We start from the raw sequence: 17474 nt of genomic DNA on the forward strand, positions 1-17474 counted from the left end.
CCGGGTCCGGATGCGCCTCAGGAAAGCCATGCTCCCTGCGCAGGGGGCAGCGGGCAGTGCGCCCGGCGCGCCGCGGCGGCGGTGGTCCGCGCGCCCCCTCCCCCGGCCCCGTCGCTTCCCCTGAGCGACAGCCCCACTTTTCTTTCCTCTGGCGGCAGTTCTGAGGGATGCTGGAGCAGGTTTTTGAGGGGAGGGCGCCGGGAAATGAGTAGGGGGCGGGATATCCTGAGACAACAAGCTTGGCTGTATGGAGGGCCTGCCGGCAGCGGCCGGCGCGGGGACGCCGAGACGAGGAGCGCCGGAGGGGCCGCGGGGGGCACGGGAGAGCGGCTGAACGGATAACCCGGGAAAGGGGGTGGGGAGGAGGCGGCCCCGGCGCCCCGGCGCCCCGGCCCCCGGCAGGTCGGCGGCCAATCCGCTGGGGGAAGGGGTGGAGAGTCGGCGGCTCCGGCGGAGGCAGGCCGAGGGGGGTGGGGATCGGCCGGGCTCGCGCCGCCCTGGCCCCGCCCCCGGCCCGCGCCGCCGCCCGCGCCGCGCGCCGCCGCTGTCAATCAAGGGCGAGTCAGCCGGGCTCGGGCGGAGAGAGGAGCTGCTACGCCACAGCCCAGCGGCGGCCATTCGCGGAAAAAGAGGCAGAGCCTGTGCCAGCTACAGCCTCCTCCGAGCCACCGCGGGCGGGCGGGACCGGCCTCTCCTCCCGCCTCGCCCCCACCCCCACCCACCTCTATCCCTGTGTCTCCGGCGGAGGGTTTGTCCTGTTAATGCGGGATGAGCGGTACGTATTCTCCACCCCCCTCGGTCTCCTTCGCCGCCTCCCTCCCTCCCTCCCTCCCCAGACCCTGCTCGGTTCTCCCCCCTCCCCCGGGGCCGCTGAGATGCTTTAAGGGGAGGAGGAGACGAAGGGAGGGTATCAGGGGGTGGGAAGGAGGGTTGTGTTTTGTCTTAATGTCTGAGAGAGAACAACCTTCTGGGTGTTGCTCTGGAGCGGATGGGTCGGGTTTCAAACCACGTTTTGTGATATCCCCCTCCTCCCTTCCCTCCTTCTCCCCCACCCCCTGCCCGTGTGCGTGGATCGCGGGTTTATGGAGATTAATGTTCCGGGGGAGGGGGAGAGGAGGGGAAGGGGGGGAAGGCGAATAATAATAATCCTAATAACCTGTTGTCGTGGGGGGGGGTCTGTTGCAGATCAGAAGAAGGAGGAGGAGGAGGAGGCGGCGGCGGCGGCAGCAGCGGCGGCGATGGCTACAGAAGGAGGGAAAACCTCTGAGCCAGAGAATAACAATAAAAAACCCAAAACCTCAGGCTCCCAGGTAAAAGCAAACATATGTATATAGATATAAAAAACAAACAAACAAAAAGCAAAATTCATCACGAAACGTTAGGGGGAGAGAGGGAGTTCTGTCCTTTAATTGCCCAGAACTGAAGAACAGAATACAAATGCCCATCCGCTCAAAGCATCTTTCTGAGAGTGAGGAAGTTAAATTGTAATTTCATAAAGATTTCACATGTTTGAGGGGTAACGTTGTTTAAAATGACATCGGGAACTCAAGACTAGTGGAAGACGGTGTGTGTGTGTGTTTTCCCAAGGGCATTTTGAGTTTATGAGAATGTACTTTTAAGAAAAGTTTGTTAGAAATTTCCTTTTATTTGAACTTTATATTACATATCTGCTTCCTTATCCTTCTGTCTTACTGCTTTTGTTGCTATTTCTTTTCTTTTTTCTTTTTCTTTCTTTCTTTCTTTCTTTTTTTTTTTTTTTTTTGGTTTCTGTCACTTCCTGAGTAAGTTCTGAAGTGTAGAGCTGTCAAAATAAATAAACAAACAAACAAACAAAACCCTTCCAACTACTAGCCTCCACTAAATCCGCCCACTTTTTTTTCCCCCCTCTCCTTTACCATCTCATTTTGGGTAGGACTCTCAGCCCTCTCCTCTGGCTTTACTGGCAGCTACTTGCAGCAAAATAGGGACTCCTGGTGAAAATCAAGCAACTGGACAACAACAAATAATTATAGATCCAAGCCAAGGATTGGTGCAACTTCAAAATCAACCGCAACAGCTAGAACTGGTAACAACACAGCTTGCTGGAAACACTTGGCAACTTGTTGCCTCCACTCCTCCTGCTTCAAAAGAAAATAACGTTTCTCAACCAGCTTCTAGTTCATCTAGTTCTTCCAGCAGTAATAACGGGAGTGCATCCCCTACAAAAACTAAATCAGGTAATTCTTCCACCCCTGGTCAGTTTCAAGTCATACAAGTGCAAAATCCAAGTGGTAGTGTACAGTACCAAGTGATTCCTCAACTTCAGACAGTGGAAGGCCAGCAAATTCAAATCAATCCAACTAGTAGTTCATCTCTACAGGATTTGCAGGGTCAAATTCAGCTCATTTCTGCAGGTAATAATCAAGCTATACTCACAGCTGCTAATAGGACAGCTTCTGGGAATATTCTTGCTCAAAACCTGGCAAATCAGACCGTTCCAGTCCAAATTAGACCTGGTGTCTCAATACCACTGCAATTACAGACCCTTCCTGGTACTCAGGCTCAAGTTGTAACAACCCTACCAATTAACATTGGAGGAGTGACTTTAGCTTTGCCAGTGATAAACAACGTGACTGCTGGAGGAGGGACTGGACAGGTTGGCCAGCCTGCTACTACTACTGATAGTGGGACTTCCAACGGGAGTCAGTTAGTTTCCACACCCACCACCACCACTGCTTCTGCCAGTACTATGCCGGAATCTCCCTCCTCCTCCACTACCTGCACAACCACTGCTTCAACATCTCTGACGAGCAGTGACACGTTAGTGAGCTCAGCAGACACGGGCCAGTATGCAAGCACATCAGCCAGTAGTTCTGAACGCACTATTGAAGAATCTCAAACACCTGCTGCTACTGAGTCTGAAGCACAGAGCTCCAGTCAGCTTCAGTCTAATGGAATACAGAATACACAGGATCAATCAAATTCTCTTCAGCAGGTGCAGATTGTAGGCCAGCCTATCTTACAGCAGATCCAGATCCAACAGCCACAGCAACAGATTATTCAGGCTATTCCACCGCAGTCGTTTCAACTTCAGTCAGGGCAGACCATTCAGACCATCCAGCAGCAGCCTTTGCAGAATGTTCAACTTCAAGCAGTAAATCCGACTCAGGTGCTTATCAGGGCTCCAACTTTAACACCTTCAGGGCAAATCAGTTGGCAAACTGTACAGGTTCAGAATATTCAGAGTCTTTCAAATTTGCAAGTTCAGAATGCTGGGTTATCCCAACAATTAACCATCACCCCAGTGTCTTCAAGTGGTGGCACAACTCTTGCTCAGATTGCTCCTGTGGCTGTTGCTGGTGCCCCAATAACTTTGAATACTGCCCAGCTTGCATCAGTGCCTAACCTTCAGACAGTGAGTGTTGCCAACCTGGGTGCTGCAGGTGTTCAAGTGCAAGGAGTTCCAGTTACAATCACTAGTGTTGCAGGTAAGTTACTACGGTCTTTTCTCTATAAGATCATTTTATATGGTTTTTAATAATAATTAGTTACTACTTTTCCTTGCTAACTCTTAGGTTTGATGTAGACATCTGAAATAAACATAATCATAAGGAATCTAAAAATCAAAGGAATATTATATTAACTGTCATAACTGTAGTCATCAGTGTGACCCATTCACATCTGTACCTTTTTCTATTAGGGTTTATGTGTTAAATTATGCTAGACACTTTTATAAAGTTACTCTTCCGTGGAGCAAAACTTCCTGATTAGAGTCATGAGTGTCTTCTGTAATTTAGAGATCATATTTGAATACACTTGAACTCTTCAGAAAGAACTCTAATAAAAATGGTTATATCTTCTTTAAAAGGAAGTGGGTTTAAAGCTGACTTGGTAATACAGTTGTGAACTTGTTGAAGTTTTAATTCTACTTTGTAATAAGGCTAGCTTTTTCTTAAATTGGAAGTTACTTTTGCTTCGGGCATCTTGTTGCTCATCCTTTTGCATTTTAGTATACAGTGTTGTTTTAAACTAGATATTGATGCAGTTTAGAGAGAACAATTTTAAGTTACAAATCAATTTTTATGTGTGCTTTCTGCTAAAACCAGGATTTTCTCAGGATTTTGAATAGTTATTTACATATAAAATTATATTTAAATCTTATGGTTCCATTATTTTTAGTGTGAAGTTGTTGAAAAGCAGTTAAAAATGAAAATAGTAGAATGCCACTAATTTGAATTCTAATAAGGTCATTTTAAAACCCATTGTAAAGCAATTATTTGTTCTATAAAGAGGGACTTCTGAATTATTTGGAAAACTAGTCTTATTAAGTATTGAATTTTCTCGACTCGTCTTATTTTATCTGATAGCTTTTGTTTTCTCATAATTAAACACTTTACTGATTCTGATTTGGTGAAAACCTACTTGTGTTTTAGTGCCTTTGATACTGTCAGATCTGTTTAATTAAATATTTTTATTTTGATAATCTGAAATGAATAAGCACATCACTTTTTAATGACCTTTCTTGAAACAAGCTTCAGGAAAATTATGCTAGGGTTTTTGTTTTACAGTTAATACCTAAAGTTGATGTATATAGTTGTAATTGAGTATTACCAGATAGAGTTCTCTGATTAAGAATAACAGAGATTATGAGTTTTATTTAGATGCCTATTACCTCTAAACCAAATCTATTCCGTAGAATTTCCTGTGATGAAGAAGTGTTGTATATCCTATCTGATATGTTAGCCACTAGCCACATGCGGCTATTGAGCACTTAAAATGTGGACAGTGCAACTGAAGAACTGAATTTTTAGCTTATTTAATTTTTAATTTAAATAGCCACATGTGATTAGTGGCTTCTGTACTGACAGCACAATAACCTGATCAAAGAGTATTTTGACTGTGGTACTTTTTCCCCTAATGCTATTTTTTTTTTTCCCCTAACGCTATTACAGCACAATTATATAAATATTTTTCTAGATTATAACCCATAGCTTGCTTTGCTCATGCTTAGTAAAAACTGACAATATCTTAAGTATTTCTGAAAAAATGTCTGTTTTTAATGGGTTGAATGACAGTTTGCATTATCAAAGCAAAAGTTATTTCACTTCTATTTTGATTTGCGTATTAACCATTAGTGAATTATGATTAACGTAATTGAATAATTTATATCTTAGGTAAGGAATAGTTAATTTTGTGCTGCAATTAGTACCAGTTACAACCCATAGTTTTCCCTTTACCCATTGTGAGGGTAAGTCATTGGTAGTAGAAGTGTGATCTTCTGACTGCCTAACTCATATTTATTTGAATGATACATTATTAGGAAGGCAGGATCCACTTTCTTGAACTGTAACTTTGGGGGTGTGGTCAAGGAATTTGCTTTTCAAATAAACTTTCCACGTCATTCTAAATCTCACTGAGATTTGAGAACCAAGGATCTAGACATCAGTCGTGAACCATAAAGTAAAATACCGAAGCAGTTGGGTGTTGGAGCTAGTTCACGTGTGCCTCAAGGAATGGATTTTGATGGCAAAAAGAACTTAGGGTTTTAATTTCACAAGCATGTATTAACTAGCAATATGCTGAGCATTCCCAAAAGGTACGTTTAGTCTTCATTTTCGGGGCTAGTTTTTAAATTTTTTTTTTACTAAAGGAGTTTACATGATTTGGGTTTCACTTAAGTGTATCAGGAAATTTAAACTTTACCTAGTTGGATTTTTTTTTTTTCCTGAACTAAAAGATTTTAAATCTCTGTTGATGTTGAAAAGTTTATATTCTAATAGATATGCTCAGTCGTTTTAAGAAGATAGCCATGTTTTAAAGACTAGAAACTTACCAACTTCTACAAGTCAACGTAACTAATCTGGCCTAGTTGTTGACGGATTTTTTACCTTACGTTTTTAATATAGTAGGTGCTTGACAAATATTTGCTAAATTAAGGTGTAGAGGAGATGGAGAAGATAGCACTTTGGGATTGGGAGTGATGCTGTGGAGTAGTTTTAATGAAGCTGATGAAATGGCTCTTTTTTCTTTAATTTCTTTTGGCTTTGAGCTTTTAAGACATTAAGAGTGGGACACCAGGTACTTCACTATCTCTAAAAGAGGGAAAATGAGCAATGAGTGCCCATAGATCCCTTTTATAGCTGTCCTTGAAGTTCTGATCTTCTGCTTTGTGTCCCCACCTTTTGGTACTTTTTGGTTTTTTGGTTTTTTTGTGTGTGTCCCCTCCTCCTGACTGGTATTTAATTTATTTAATTCATGGGAAAATTTTTGCTGTAAATATTTATGACACTATTACCAGCCTTGAAAAAATTACTAACGATAGTTGGCTTTGGCAGATTGTAATAACTAGCTCAGTAACAACAGGTTAAGTTATCATCCATCCTCATGTTACTCTTCAAGAGATATGGGAAGGGTCTGGATGATATGGACAGGAAAAAAATTGTTTAAGGTAATCATATGAAGTTTGTGAAGCTAGGGAGCTTCATACTTGATTTTATGAAATGAGAATGTTAGTGACAACCTAGGAGGAATCTCTTTCCTTGATAATGAATTCAGCATAATGTGTTTCTGTGGTTTGGTCTCCTCTCAGAATCTTGACTTCCAGGCTGAGCATCTAGCATTTAATTAGTTGGAATTGTAGTGGGAACTAAGTATATGTTCCTTCTACATACTTACTGTTTGTTCTTGTTAGAATTAGGAGTTTGACTTTGGAGGAAAAGAATTCCTTCTTAATAACAAAGATAACATCGTACTGCTGGTTTAAGAACATCTTTAGTTTAAATTAAGTTAGGAAAGCAAGATATTTGCGCTAAAAAACTACCTATTTTGCAGGGTGTACTCAGGTCGCCAAAGAGCCCTAAATAAAATGAACTTTAGAAGTTACATCTGCTTAAAGAATTTAGAACACTTAGGGGACCATTGATATCTAAATCTGTAATTAACTTCATTGACAGGATTTGATTTGGTTTTGGGTAACATCATGTTTTTGCTTGTGATGGAGGGATATTTTTTTTTCATTTTAGGGGCAATTAAAATGTTTAATTCTTACACAAAAGTTCAGACTCAAAGATAAGATGTTGCTGGCCCTTCAAAAACTTAGATAACTTTACTTTTTTTTGGAATTAGAGTATGAAACCTGGGGATGTAGCAGAATCAGGAATGGGAAGGCCAGTTCTTCATAATTAGGGAAAATGGGGCCCAAGCAAAATAATTGACGTTTATATTTAATTTAGAAACCGAACAGTGAAGTAGAATCAGCCTCTTACACCAAACCTTTTTTACAGAGCTACTAAAAGTAGGTATTGACTTGAACTTTAATGCTAATATGATTTTTCTTCACTATACATATAGTCTGTTAATTTGGATTTTCTTAGGCATCTTAAAATAACATACATGGGTTGTATATATATCTAGATATATAAACACATTTGTGTGCATAACTATATAGATATCTAGTTATTTCTTTTTTTTAATCAAGTTTGCTCTTGTAGTTTTTATTTCTCTAAAATCTTACAGTACCGTTTGTTACATATTGAACTTGTTATGAGGAACTTATATTTCGTACCCTGTACAAGTGATTTAGGTTCTGAATTACCAAGTTGTTTTTACTCATTAGATGATATATAGCATGACCTTTAAGATTTATTGATGACATAACAATATCATTACCAATTTTTTAAGTTTTTCACGGACGATGAAAATATATCCAATGTAGAGCCACATTAATTTTTAGAAAGGCATCTTTAAGGAGGATTTCAGGATAGGGAGGGGCACAAGGGAAAATAGCTTTAATTATCTGCTTTTTGAATCTGAATCAAGGAACATAAATAAGTAATACTTGAGGAATACTGGAGCAGGCATAAAAGCAAGTTGAAGAGAAAAAAAAGGAAGCTTGATTAAGAAAGAAGATAGGGGAAAGTGCCATAGATAGGTCTTAGAGAAATAACAGATTTACAGGATGATAGAATTTTAGTTTGAAAGTATCTTTGAGGTTATTGCCACCAGTTATAGCTTTTTGGTATCACTGCTAAAGTCTAATTATAAAGGAATTTTGTATTTTTCTGTTATAAGTAAGAGCAGAAATATGGGTCAGAGGTTCTACAGTGCTACATGAAGTACTTGGGGGATGACATAGAAAGAATTGACAGTGAAAGGGGAAATCTGTGGGCTCTTCTGTACTCTTATTTAGTTCATAGTACTTGTCAGTTTGCTACCTAATGAATGAGCAGATTGTGGCAAAGGGGAACCTGTTGAACTACAAATTGCTTATGTATGTATATGGTGAGATAAACGCGTGATACTGTAGTTAACCAATGTAATTTAAAGATAATTGAGCATCTCTCCCCCCCCCCCCCCCCCCCCATTCCTTAGTGGTATTTTAGAAATGAAACTGAAGCCCAGAAAAGTTGAATGTCTTGTACTTTTTGGCAGAATGAGGACTAGAATTTTTTTTTTAAAGATTTTATTTATTTATTCAGGACAGACACAGAGAGAGGGGGAGAGAGAGAGGGAGAGAGAGAGAGAGAGGCGCAGAGACAAAGGCAGAGGGAGAAGCAGGCTCCATGCCAATAGCCTGATGCGGGACTTGATCTGGGGACCCCAGGATCACACCCTGGGCTGAAGGCAGGCGCAAAACCGCTGAGTCACCCAGGGATCCCCAGGACTAGAATTTTAATGGTGCTCCCCTTGTCTTTCTGCTGTATCGCTGGCTTCGTTATCCAAATCTTTTGCTAGTAGATGAGTAAATGTAGTTGAAGTTTAGGGACCAGACAGGGAGAGTAGCTTGACTTTGTCTTCTCCAGATGAATTGTGTCTGTTGTCACTGGATATTCAGCTTTAGTAATTGAATATAGTGTTGGTAAAAAGCACAATTCCCTAGGTCTCCTTGTTATTGAGTTTAATGGTGGAATCTTAGTGGTAGTATTTTGTCCTCTCTTGAAAGAGCAAAATCAGAACTAATGAGATTAATAAATTCTATATGTTGGTAAGCAAATTCTCAGGCTGTCCAGATACTGTATCTTTTCCCAAACTATATTTAGAAATGGCTTTTTTTTTTTTTTTTAAGAGAGTTGTGGAGGAAGAAAAACATTTATCGTTTCCCTTAGAGTGTGTCAGGTGCTAGGTTAGATATTTTATATTATCTCATTAAAACCCACGATATCTTTGTAAGATGATCTTGTGCCTGTTTTACAGAGAGCCTCGTGAGCTTTATTTAAGAAAATTTGCTCTCTAGTAAGTGGTAGAACCATGATTTAAAGTCCTCTGTGATTCTGAGGTTTTTGTTCAGGAGATCTAAGATAAAAGGATGAGTTCGCAGGTAAAGGCTATTTTTCACCCTTTTGTGTCTGATATATCTTTAAGTCCCACAAAGAGTAAATGGTTTCGAGAATTGAAATGCTGATTATGCAGTTAAAGTTTCTTCTAGTCCTAACATCCTGTGGCACTGGCAGACAATTATGACTAAAGGTAGTAAAAGACATGGTGAGTAGAAACTATTGTGGCTGCATGGAGATCTCTGTGTTAAACTCACATTTTAAAATACATGAAAGGTAGAAGAAAGGACACAGGATTAAGAATGAAAACAAAGCAGCTTGACATTTTAAGAATAATGTCAGGAAAGCAGAAACTCATAATAAAGTAGGCTTTTAAAATAATTTTAAACAACTTTTAAGGCTTCAGATCACAGCAAAAGACACTTACTACTTGAGTATAATGGTGCAGTAAGAAAAAAAGACAAAGCTGCTACACTCTACCTCTCTTAACCAGCAAGGAAAATGCACTTCCAGCTGAAATGACTAGACCTGTAATTTACTGAGATTATTTGTTCAAGGTAAGTGAAGAGATAAGGGACATTTAGTTACCTTCTGGAAGTCAGAATGATCCAGATAAAGTGCCATCTTAGGGTCAGAAGGAACTTTCAAATTCAGTTTCAGGCTGGTATAAATAACTTAAAAATTGTGCAGCATCGAAGAATTGAGCATGAATAAGTACCTTACTTTTTGAAAACATCTTATATTGCAGACAGATGAGTTTCATAACGTCTTTAACAAAGTTGCTGAATGAATTACCTAGTAGTTGGCTTCTGAGCATTTAAAAAGGACTTCAGGGATCACTGGGAACCCATAGGGGTTCACTAAGAAACTAGGTTTATTTATTCTTTCTCTAGAGTTTCCAGATGAGTAGAGAAAAGAAATAATGTCGCCACAATATGTTATGATTCCAGCATTGATAGTCATGATTTCTTTATTGTTAATTTTTCTTAAAGATTTTATTTGTATATTCATGAGATACAGAGAGGTGGAGACATAGGCAGAGGGAGAAGCAGGCTCCCTGCAGGGACCCCTATGCAGGACTCCATCCCAGGACCCCGGGATCATGCCCTGAGCCAGAGGCAGACGCTCAACCACTGAGCCACCAATGCACCTGTCATGATTTCTTTAAGGCTCATACCTGATTGCTCAATTACATGAAAAATGATTGTTTCCTTTGATAGAAGTCTTTGGTATTATGGCATAGGATTCTATCCTGGAACACAGTCCGGTTGAATATTTTTAAACAAATGTTATAGTGAAAGATGGTCTATTTAAATGAATTTAAAGATGAGGGAAAGCTGGGATACTTTGCTATTAATTATGATCGGGATAGACTTGAGATTCAAAGTGATCTTAATGGTCTGGAATGCTGGGTCAGAATTAGCAAAATAAATACAATAGATCCTCTGTTTAAAGGGGTGGGGGAAATTGTATACCCACAAGATGAAAAACCTAGGTTGGCAGCAGGACATGTGAAGGTGATTTGGGATTTATTGGCTTAATATGAACTAAGTAGAGTAAAGCTCCTCCTTTACTTTGTGTTTGTCAGGCCATTTATACAGTATTGCGTGCATTGCTAGGTGTGCCACATTTTAAATGAAACTGGCAAGCATATCAGGAGGTATTTCTGAGATGCAGAGTGCGGGAAAACATTTCACATTAGCAATAATTGAAGTGCGGAGGGTTTTATTGTTAAAACAAATAGGATATATGAAAAGCATTTTTTTTTAAATCTGTTTTGTTTGGCCCTAGGAAACTAATAGAATATGTATCTTTACAGAGACTAGTGCCATAAAGTAATGGAATGGTTTGTTTTAGAGTAGTGATCTTTCTTTGAGGCTGGATGTCATCTGTCAGAGACCCTGCAGAATATAGAAGAATTTCTTGTATCAAAAGTTTGATTAGGTAAACTGCAAGTCTTCTTGTAATCTAAAATAGAAGAGTCTATGAATATTTGATTATATGGTCCTATTCTGGGTACTTCCATCCAGCATATGGTGAGAATTCTGTCTTAAACATAAATGACCAAATATTTAGGGATTGGGGTGGTGAGGATTTGAGGGTCATATTTACCATTTTTCTTATTATAGTGGTAGTATAATTAAGGTGAACTTTATTAAGCAATAAATGTAATAGTTTGATTCATAAATAGATTTCCATTCTTCACTATTAGACTTACTGCACTCTTAGATGCTATTTTTTATGTTATTTGTAGATTTATTTGGTGACTACCAAAGCATTAATGTTTTAGACATATACTTCATTGTCCAACAGTGATTTGTAGTTAGGATATTTTATCTTAGTGGCTCTTAGTTATGTTTCTGATATTGTCACTTTAGTATGCACAACATAATTACTTTTTCTTTAGTAGAATTGGAGAGCATTTGGAAAATCTAGGATGCTGATAGAGTTCAATTCTGGAAGCACTCATAGCTTCAAATTTGTTAATTTACCCTGTGGAGCAAACAGATCCAGTATGTCTTTCTTTTTGGTTCAGAGTATCTAGCACATAGGTCTTTTTAAAAAAATTATGCAGAAAATACTAAACCTATCAGGCAAGATCACTGTGCATTGAAGTATTTTCATGTCAAGATAAGATTACAATTTTCCAGAATCCATTGCTAAATGGATTTTATTTATTGCTAAATCCTTTTTATTTTAAAAGGAGAAAGGCTTTAAAAAAAGTCTTTGAGACTTGAGACCCCTTTTTTCTTTTTAAGAGTTTATTTTACGGAGAGAGAGGAGTGTGCACGCATGCACATAAACATGCTTAAATAGGGGGAGCAGCAGAGGGAGAAGGAGACTCTCCACTGAGTAGTGAGCCCGATGGCAGGCCTCAATCCTAGAACCATGGGATTACGACCCGACTGAGCCACCCAGGCACCCCTTGCGACCTTTTTTTAATAGAAAAAGTATTAATTGAGGTACGTGAAGATTCTCTTTTCTTTAGGTATGGTAATAAAGTTAGGAGTAGGGACTATCTGCTTTATCGGAGAGGTGTGGTTCAAGTAGTAGGTTTATTACTGCTGCAGACATAGGTACTGAGAAGCTTTCTAGAGCACAGGTATTTTGTATTCTCAGTGATAGGTGTGGTTGAAAGAGGAAACAAAAGAGGCACAGGAAAAAGAATATTATACTCACATGTCCTAGGGAGACTGTCACTGTACACTGAGAGGGGATCACATGAGAGGGAATGCCAAGGGAGCTGGATCAGCTAAGCAGGTGGGAAGCAGAGAGCGAGAACCCATGGGCAAATGCTTTTTTGGAAAAAAAGAAAAAAAAGTCAGGATGGAGTACACAGAAAAGAAGTGAGAGAATGTCATTTACTAAATATTACTATGTCACAGTTGGGGAAGGTAAGAAGGGAAACTGCTGCAGGAGCCACCCTTATCATGTTGGTGCACCTGAGTGCCTGGGTGGGGTGCTCACAATTTGCTTGAGAAGTTGTATAGCCTGCAGGAAAACATTTTAAATTTTATAATACAACGGGAATGAAAATTAGAACTCAAATTTTTGCTTGGGTACTGCTCTTCATTAGTTTATCAATCCTGGGCAAACATATTATAATTGGAGTTTTATTCCTTTTCTCATTTGTAAAATAGTGGTATTAATTCCTTCCCTTTTTACCTCATAGAGTTGCAAAAATCAAATGACATAATACATGCAAAAAATGTTTGAATATTATAAAGAAAATTCTACAGTTGACCCTTGAACAGCATGGGGTTAAAGGTGATGACCTTCACATAATTAAAAATTCCCATGTAACTTTTAATTTCCCCCCAAACTTAACTACTAATAGCTTATGGTTACCTGGAAGCCTTAGCAATGACTTACAAAGTCACTTAACACATTTTTTATGTTGTATATATTATATGCTGTATTCTTAAAGTAAACCAGAGAAAAGAAATTGTTATTAAGAAAATCAGAAGATACAGTGGGAGAATGAGTGGTTTTAGCTGTGAATATTAGTTTGAGTTAAATATTAGATGCAAATGAGAAAGTTGTACAAAAGGAATATCAGAAACCTTTGAAGTCCAACTAAGGATAGAAAGAGGTGTATCTACTGGTGGAAAAGAAGCCATGTATTTCATTGCACAAGAGCTAAGTGTTTGCTGCATGCTCAGTCTGTTAGACTCTGAAAGTACTTACCTGTTTTAAAAGAAAGGATGCCCCTGTTGGGGAGATGAGGCTAGCATGCATTAAACAATTACAGAGCAGCTACAATTACGTATGAGAGTTCATACTTAAATACTGGGTTTTAAGATATGGAAAACAAGTTATGAGAACTCAGAGACTGCTGAGATCAGTGGATTGGAGTAAACAAGAAAGGTTTCCTGTGGTGAAGACTTGAAACAAGTCTCAAAGATTGGTTTGGAAAGTGGACATTTGAGTCTGACAATGGAAAGGTAAAGAGAGAGGGAGCCAAGTAGCTGAACTTGAAATGAAAAGCACAAAGTCCTCATGTGAAAGCATGTAGCTAACACAGTGAGTGACGTTCTCTCGTCTGTGCTGCCGTAGCAGTGTGACGGTCTCAGAGTATCTCAGTGTACACCCAGTGAGCAGCCTGCCACCTTTGCTTCACAGAAGTTGTGTGTTTATTGGACTGTTTCCTGATGTTTTGTTTGAAGAAAGGATTCTGCCAAAATAATAAAAAAAAAAAGTTTGAAAAAAAAAGTTTGAAAAACATCTAGTGGATGGAAGAGATTTTTTTTTTTTAATTTTTATTTATTTATGATAGTCACAGAGAGAGAGAGAGGCAGAGACACAGGCAGAGGGAGAAGCAGGCTCCATGCACTGGGAGCCCGATGTGGGACTCGATCCCAGGTCTCCAGGATCGCGCCCTGGGCCAAAGGCAGGCACCAAACCGCTGTGCCACCCAGGGATCCCGATGGAAGAGATTTAATGGAAAGATTGGTGAAGCAAATGATATTAAAGTGTTTTTCTATAGATAAAAGTGTGGAAAAGTTAGAATCAGGAGGCCAGTAAAAAGCATGTTGTTGATTAATTTAGTCATGAATTCACAATGGCCTTTAGAAAGGCTATGGCAGTGAACTTGCTTAATATAGAAAACAGGTTGTCAAAGTACCCTTTAGTGCTGAGTGTCAACCTGAAAAAAGTGGTAAGGGATTAGGTAAAAACATGAAATTTGCTAGTTCTTTTCCTCTACTCCATATCAAGTATAGCAACAGGCATTTAAGAAACTGAAGATGAAGTGAGATATGCTTGCTGCTCTCATAGAATATATTATCTGTTACAGAGACCTACTGTATTTTATTTCTTTGCTTCTAAAATGTACTTTTTAAAAACATTTTAACATCTTTGAAATTGAAATGCGTCATATAGTCAAAGGCATGTCATAATTTAATTAGCAGATTTTTTGTCTTCACAGTCACTTGCATCTTAGACTCCATGGAATATGATGAATATATAGTTAAAATTACAACATAGCATTTGGTTTATAAAGGCTATGAGTGAGGTGTTCTAGAAGCCCACAGGAAAGAAAAACTAGTTGTTTCTAGGCTCCAGAAATGTTTTCATGGAGTGGGTTATAACTGAGCTGGACCTTAATGGAGTACTCAAGTTTTGCGAGGTCAGGATGAGGAAGGCCATTTTAAATGGTTATGTTGGACTTTACATGCAGTTTGGAACTCATTTAAGAATTTTTCTACAAATGTTACAACATTCACACTGGAATCAAGAAATATTAACACACTAAAGTTGAATTGTAAACCTATGGGCAGGGGCTGTGTCATATATATATATATATATATATATATATATATATATATATATATATATATTCATATATTCATTCATTCATTCATTCAACTTGCACATTGATGAATATTGCTTGGTACGTTATAATCCTGATACTGAACTAGGGAAAAGGACACAGGTGGAGAACTTTGATTTCATAGGAGAATGGGATCAATAGGTCCTTGGAATAGATTCTACGTGCATACTAAAAAATGAGAGATTTTATGATCATAAAAGGAAAAGTGATTAGTAAAATGAAATAAAAGGAAATTATATCTGATTGTTCCATATGTTGGAGCTGCAGGTTGAGAATCTTAGCAGTGAGGGGAGTTTTGAGGAGAATCCAAAGGTGTTTAAAGTTTACAGGTTGTTTCTGTCCCTCTAAATTTATTATGAAGGTACCTCATAATGTGGCCAGAGAGGGTTTAGTATAGTTCTGTAAATAATGAGTCAAGTCACCATAGCTTTTTGTTCACAGAAGCGGAGCTGCTTTTGCACAGGAATATAGGAACCAGATAGTGATCTGTGCTGTGGTAAGTGGGTACCTGTCCCTGCTGTGGGGGGTGGGAGAAGGGGTGGAAAATCCCTGTTTGGTGGTAGTTGAGGGTGCCTAGGCCCAGGAGTTGAGGAAGAGGGAAGAAGAAAAGAGTAGGTGCATATGGTGACACATACTGACTGAATTTATATAGGAGAAATGATTATATTTAAAGTGGTTTGTAAATCCTGTACATTTTCCCATATATTTAAATCTACAGATGAACTAATTTGAGATGTTAACATTTGACAGATATTTGTCATAAATGCTACAAATTATAGTATGCTTGTTGAAGCAGTAATTTGATTATTTTAATTTTATCATAATTGTGATTTTTTTTTTTCTAAATTGAATTTATTTATTTTTAAAGATTTTATGTATTCATGAGAGACAGAGAGAGGCAGAGACACAGGCAGAGGGAGAAGCAGGCCCCATGCAGGGAGCCCGACGTGGGACTCGATCCCGGGTCTCCAGGATCACACCCTGGCTGCAGGCGGTGCTAAACCGCTGCGCCACTGTGGCTGCCCCATAATTGTGATTTTTTTTTTTAACAGTTTTATAAAGTTAGAACACACTGTATTTTTGTTTCTAGAATTTCTCTCACCCTTTGTTCTCATTGGCAGGATATCAGTATGTATGCTTTTTTTTTTTTTTTTTTTTTTATAACACTGGGAGGTTTTTTTTTTTTAAGATTTTATTTTTATTTATTCATGAGAGACATGGGGTGAGAGAGAGAAAGAGGCAGAGACACAGGCAGAGGGAGAAGCAGGCTCCATTCAGTGAGGGGAGTTTTGAGGAGAATCCAAAGGTGTGCCTGACGTGGGACTCCATCCCGGGACTCCAGGATCAGGCCCTGGGCTGAAGGCAGCACTAAACTGCTGAGTCACCTGGGCTGCCCTGTATGTTGATTTTAATGGTAGGGCAGGTATATGGATTTAGTAATCTCTTGATAGACTTTCATCCATTTTGTGGACTGTCTGCTGGGAGACTACATTTATAAATTCAGCAACTGGATATTCAGCATCTGTTTCGTGAGGCTTGATGTCTTCCTTATACTGTCAAATACATGGGACTGAACTCCCTTTTCCATAATGTTCTAATGGGGAAAAATTAATTAATTTTTCTTCTATGAATGAAATAAGTAAAAGAGTTCTTTAACTTTTATGTTTGGTTCACATTTATTGTATATTTGTAGTATGCCAGAAACTGCATTTACTCTTCAGAACACTGTATAAAGTTAAGCATTGTGGTCATGTGCAAAAAAAGCTAAGGTCTAGAATGGTAAATAACATGGTCAAGGTCACATAATCTAATAAACACATTTTGTCTCTAGAATGCTGCACTTTGTCCATTAGTACTTAAATTGTCTCACAATACACTCCCCACGTGCTATAGTGTATGTTTCCTGTGGTCATTTGTGAAATTGTTTCTTATGCGTCTTCTGTGCTTAAACATTTTATATTTATTAACCCATTTAATTTTTGCAATTCTATGGAGAAGGTAATGATGGTGACCTCAGTTTATAAAACAGGAAACCAGGGCTAGCAGAGGTAATATCTTGGCCATAATCATACAGCCAATATATTAGGCACTAATAAGCTAAAGTAATTTATTTATTTATTTACTTATTTACTTACTTACTTACTTATTTATTTATTTATTTATTTATTTATTTATTTTAAAGACATATGCAGATTAAACATTTTTTAAAATTTTTATTTATTTATGATAGTCACAGAGAGAGAGAGAGAGAGAGAGAGAGGGGCAGAGGGAGAAGCAGGCTCCATGCACCGGGAGTCCGACGTGGGATTCGATCCTGGGTCTCCAGGATCACGCCCTGGGCCAAAGGCAGGCGCCAAACTGCTGTGCCACCCAGGGATCCCCTAAAGTAA

General features: G+C 38.9%; 1 protein-coding gene across 2 annotated transcripts in view; it reads left to right on the top strand.

Annotated features, from left to right (window-relative positions):
• Positions 1–447: 447 nt before the first annotated feature.
• The window catches only part of SP4 (Sp4 transcription factor), a 77900-nt gene continuing 60873 nt past the window's right edge, over positions 448–17474 (top strand). For both annotated transcript variants that reach the window (XM_041728201.1, XM_041728202.1), the window contains exons 1-3: positions 448–775; positions 1186–1310; positions 1913–3467. In XM_041728201.1, the coding sequence (XP_041584135.1) occupies positions 769–775; positions 1186–1310; positions 1913–3467 (1687 nt within the window). In that variant the 5' untranslated portion in view covers positions 448–768. The remainder of the gene's footprint in view (positions 776–1185; positions 1311–1912; positions 3468–17474) is intronic.

Source organism: Vulpes lagopus, chromosome 13, assembly GCF_018345385.1.
Source record: "Vulpes lagopus strain Blue_001 chromosome 13, ASM1834538v1, whole genome shotgun sequence".
Lineage (NCBI taxonomy): Eukaryota > Metazoa > Chordata > Mammalia > Carnivora > Canidae > Vulpes > Vulpes lagopus.